Source organism: Coffea arabica, chromosome 6c (assembly GCF_036785885.1).
Source record: "Coffea arabica cultivar ET-39 chromosome 6c, Coffea Arabica ET-39 HiFi, whole genome shotgun sequence".
Lineage (NCBI taxonomy): Eukaryota > Viridiplantae > Streptophyta > Magnoliopsida > Gentianales > Rubiaceae > Coffea > Coffea arabica.
This window is the reverse complement of record NC_092320.1, coordinates 23,776,101-23,780,450: the sequence shown is the minus strand read 5'-3', so window position 1 is coordinate 23,780,450 and position 4,350 is coordinate 23,776,101. Positions and strand designations below refer to the sequence as shown.

At 36.9% G+C, this 4,350-nt stretch overlaps 1 protein-coding gene across 1 annotated transcript; it reads right to left on the bottom strand.

Moving 5' to 3' along the window:
• Positions 1-1,344: 1,344 nt before the first annotated feature.
• Positions 1,345-3,593, bottom strand: LOC113691483 (WAT1-related protein At5g07050). Its single transcript, XM_027209628.2, has 6 exons — positions 3,243-3,593; positions 3,093-3,155; positions 2,820-2,936; positions 2,308-2,716; positions 2,038-2,189; positions 1,345-1,927 (listed from the first exon to the last, which is right to left on the bottom strand). The coding sequence occupies exons 1-6, from the start codon at positions 3,443-3,445 to the stop codon at positions 1,651-1,653; spliced, it is 1,221 nt and encodes a 406-aa protein (XP_027065429.1). The 5' UTR covers positions 3,446-3,593; the 3' UTR covers positions 1,345-1,650.
• Positions 3,594-4,350: the final 757 nt, after the last annotated feature.

The window sequence follows — 4,350 nt, the reverse complement described above, 5'->3', positions numbered from 1 at the left end:
CGCCACCCTCCAGCTTAGTTTCTGATTATCATATACAAGGGAATCCACTTCCACTAAAACGACCTTAAGGCCTATTATCAAATAAGTTTTCTATGGAATTTGTCAAATCAAATCTTTAGAAAATTGCTTGTAAAGAGGTCCAAAATGCCATCAAGAACAAAGTAGCTAGGATCGCTGCATCTTTTGCCTAAGGTAGGGTGGCCGCGATTCTAGAACCGCTAATTTCAGTTCAAAAATTGTCTGGTGATTTTTTGAAAGGTGAAATTGGAAGCAGCCTCGGTAGGATGATTATTGCTTCTGTTACGATTCTGATTCCTTCTGGTATACACTTATAACCTCTTATGATTACAAAAATTGATTCCAATTTCAATTTACCAAAGTTGGTTCCAGTTCCAGTTTAACAAATTGCCACACAAGTTCAAATTGGAACCTTGACTGTTGCCATGTCTAGCTTAATTAGGGTTCAATTCGTTAAGTGCGGTGTATGTTAGTGTTAATTATGTATACCATTAGGGAATCAATATTTTTATTTGAAGTCTGCTTTTTCAATCATGTCAAAGGATATTAATTATTATTATAATTAACCATTCTAATTTATCTAGAGTTATAATTGGAATCTATTGTAGATATGGTTAGTATATTAGCACAGAATTTTTATCGTGTCTATCACTTCATGCCCTCTTGAAAAGTGCAGGTCAGGCACTGCCAATTTCCTACCGTCACTTCCATCCAGAAGAAACTATGCAACGTGATCCAAGTTTAGCAGTCCACCTAAATAAAATAGAGAATGATAAGATCAGATTAACACTGATAATTAAGACACTGATTTGTACAAGCAAAGTGATTGAAGCAACAAATGCCGAACCTGAATTGTTCCTTAGATTCTATAATTCCCCCTCCCCAATGGAGCTAAGAAGATCAACCACTTGCTTCACAAAGTGGAATCTGAATCAGAAGGCAGCAAATTGGCTACATGCCTTCAAAGTTAAAACATGACTAAATTTGTTTTACAACCTTCACATATTTGTATCTAAAACAGAAAATATACCATGGAGTAGCCAACTAGTGGTATTGGAAACAAAATCAGTACGTGGAACTCTCTTTTTTTTTTTTTTTTTTTTTTGGTGTTTTGAAGACTTTGGTGTTCTATCTAACCGCTAACTGGAAAGAAAAGTTAGTCAAAAACTAAAAAGCATCGATTAGATGGTGTTCAAAGACAGACATTTTGTTGCAGAATTTCCGTGTCAAGAATTATAATTAGCTAATTTACTTGTTGATTAACGTCTGAAATAAAATGAATTATTAAGCAGTTAGGAAAAGAGAAGAAGTTTATCAGAATCACTATTGCAAAAACTTCTTTTGATTTCTTCAAATTTTCTTACAACATATCAGCTTACATGAAAGTTACAACCTCCTTTTTCTCGAAGAAGCAAAAAAGAAAGAAAAAGAGGTACAGAAACAGAGCAAATACCAGAAGGGCAAAAAAAAAAAAAAAAGAAACCAGAGTTAAGACTGAAAGGACCAAAAATGCCCAGCTGTTCTTCTCTTCCATCGCCAAGTTCTTAGCTTCTCTATTCTCTCTATTATCCCTCACCCTCTCCCGTACTATTTCATTTTCCTTTTCTCCTCAGCTTCCTTCTTCATTCTTGTTTAGACCTTTGGTGCTTCCAGAGCTATCATGGGAGGCTGAGGCACAGGAGCACTAATGGCTATGGCAGGGGCAGCGGATTTGTTGATTTCAGCTTTCTGCATTTCCACAATGTTGGCTTCAATATCATCATCTATGGCCAGCACACTTTGGCTATTATTTCCTGCACCTCCCTTGACTGCTTCAGGAATAATATCTGCTACTTTCTCTTGGTATTCCTTGTATTTTCCCCACAGAACAGAGTAAAGTCCAAACACAATCAAAATTGCCCCAAGAACACTGAAACAGGACAGGCATAAAAAAAAAAAAAAAAAAAAGTTAGCTTAGCTCTTTCAAATTGAAATATTTTTAGCATATAATGTTTCTGAATTTAGGTTATAAGTTATTACCCTCCAACGTATATCTTCTCAGCCAAAATGAAAGAGCCCATGATTGCGACGATTATCATCATCAATGGACTAAAAGCAGTCACAAAGACTGGCCCTCTTTTTTCCATCACTAGGCCTTGAACATAGTATGCAATGCTTGACGAAACAATACCCTGCGATCGCGAAAAAAAAGAGCATCCTTTTAGTCTTTGACACTATCCAAAAGTAACTGGTAGAGGGCAGATTGGCCTTTTATGGTTCTACTTGGAAAGATGAAAGTGAGATACTTACGGCATAAGCAGCAGCTAGAAGGTTTATGTCCCAACCAATTGTCCAGACAGAGGCCTTGTGCTCCATCACAAATGTGACAGCAATAGATTGTAAAGTTCCCATGAAGCACACAAGCGATGTAAGGGAGAGTGGAGCAGTGTATCTTTTCATTGTAAAGGCCTGAAGGATGAAGAAAGAAGCCCAGGCAAGGGTGGCAAGAATCAGGAGAATGGAGCCCTTAACCCAGTCTTTATCAGAGATTGCAGCAGCTGCTGGTGCGGAAGAATAATGAGGCTGGACATGCTCTGACCAAACCAGATTGATGACGTGACCTTTGTACAATGTCATCAACATGGCTCCAAAAACAGTGACTACAGTTCCTATCACCTTTGCTTGGCATCTGATCTTCTTTATGTGAACTTTCTCCATCCTGTTACACCAATACCGGATTAGAACGATCCCTTTTCATAACATGCTAATTCAAGAAAAAAAAAATACGAGAAAAAAAGCAGAAGTATAATGTGTCTAGATACCTGCAGAGGACAGCCATGACGAATGTCATTGCAGGGAGCATGTTACTCATGGCGCATGAGAAAGTTGGAGACGTAAACTTGAGCCCAGCATAGTAGAAGTTCTGATCAATCACCGGCCTGCCAAATCCGGAACTAAGTTATTTTGGATTTTTCAAATGGTTACTTAGAAAGTAAAAACTATGACACGTATCAAGCAATCTTGTTAACGTGTAATTTTACAAGCTAACCAAATGTGTGTTTAAGTTTTAATTATGTTCTTGAAATCTTACTCACCCAAGAAGTCCTAGAACAAAAATCTGCATGAAAATTGGAAATGTAATCTTTGGCCTCACTTTCCTGCAATAATCAAGAAAGGGTAACCATCGTTAGCTTCTTGTTGAGATCTCAAGACCTGAAAAGTGCCGCAAGGAATTTGATGAATACCTCTCAAGGAAAATCGCAAAGGGAGCAATCACAGCAGTGGCAAAAGCGTGTCTATAAACCACAAGGACATAATGGCTCATCCCTCTATTAAGGGACACTTTTGTGATAACGTTCATGCCAGCGTAACCAAATTGCAAGCAAATCATGGCAAAGTAAGGTTTTGCACTGTGGAAAAAATTGCCAAGACATCCTTTTCCCTCCATTTTGTTTCTCGCTTAAAACTAGAGGTCTAGAGATGGTAGAGTATAACTAAGAAGCAAGGAAGAAAAGAGAGTTACTATTTGGTATGAGGAGTTAGAAAGAGAGGAAAACACTTGAAGAGCTCTGTGTTTCTCCTAAGGAGTGAACGTCAGAGAAGCTACATATTTATAAGCGCCCGTGACGAGGACCACTATCAAAAATCCAAATGGGTTATGAAGTTTTTTAACGGTGAAAAAGATGCGTGTGGAGAATCTGACGAGAGGAACTCTCAGCAATTGCAATTTGCTACAACGATTGCACCACACAAAAGGTGGTCCAAATGAGATGTATTTGAAATTGGATAGATGAGATTACTCATGTAATATATTATTGTTAATAAGTAAAATAAATTCTTTATATTTTTATACGTTATTTTCTTAAATATCTGAATTTGTTGTCTTGATTAAATTGTTGGCTTAATATCTTAATTTTTTTTATTTTTGTTGATAATGTATAGTGTAATTAGCACTCGCAATCATAAAAGCTCGATTCAAATTGGATTTGAAGCACGTAAATTTCAGTTCATATCAATTGCTTGAATCTAAACATAAAATGCAAAAAACGTATAATTTTAATATAATAGTGATTTTTGTACACACAGTTATACAAGTTTCAAACTCAAATTTTAAGTCAATTTACATCAAATGTTATCAAAATTACACAACCGATTTAAATTTAAATTGGACAACAACTCAATTTGTGAGCATCAAAATCTCCCCGTGCCTGTCGCACGTGAGAGCTAATACCGTGATACCCTTCGTCTAAATTGAATATTCTGATATGTTGTGTACATATCCATAAACGGCTCATGTGGGTTCTACGTGGCAGCAATCGGGGAACTTTGGCATGTTTAACTGGGACCCACTTA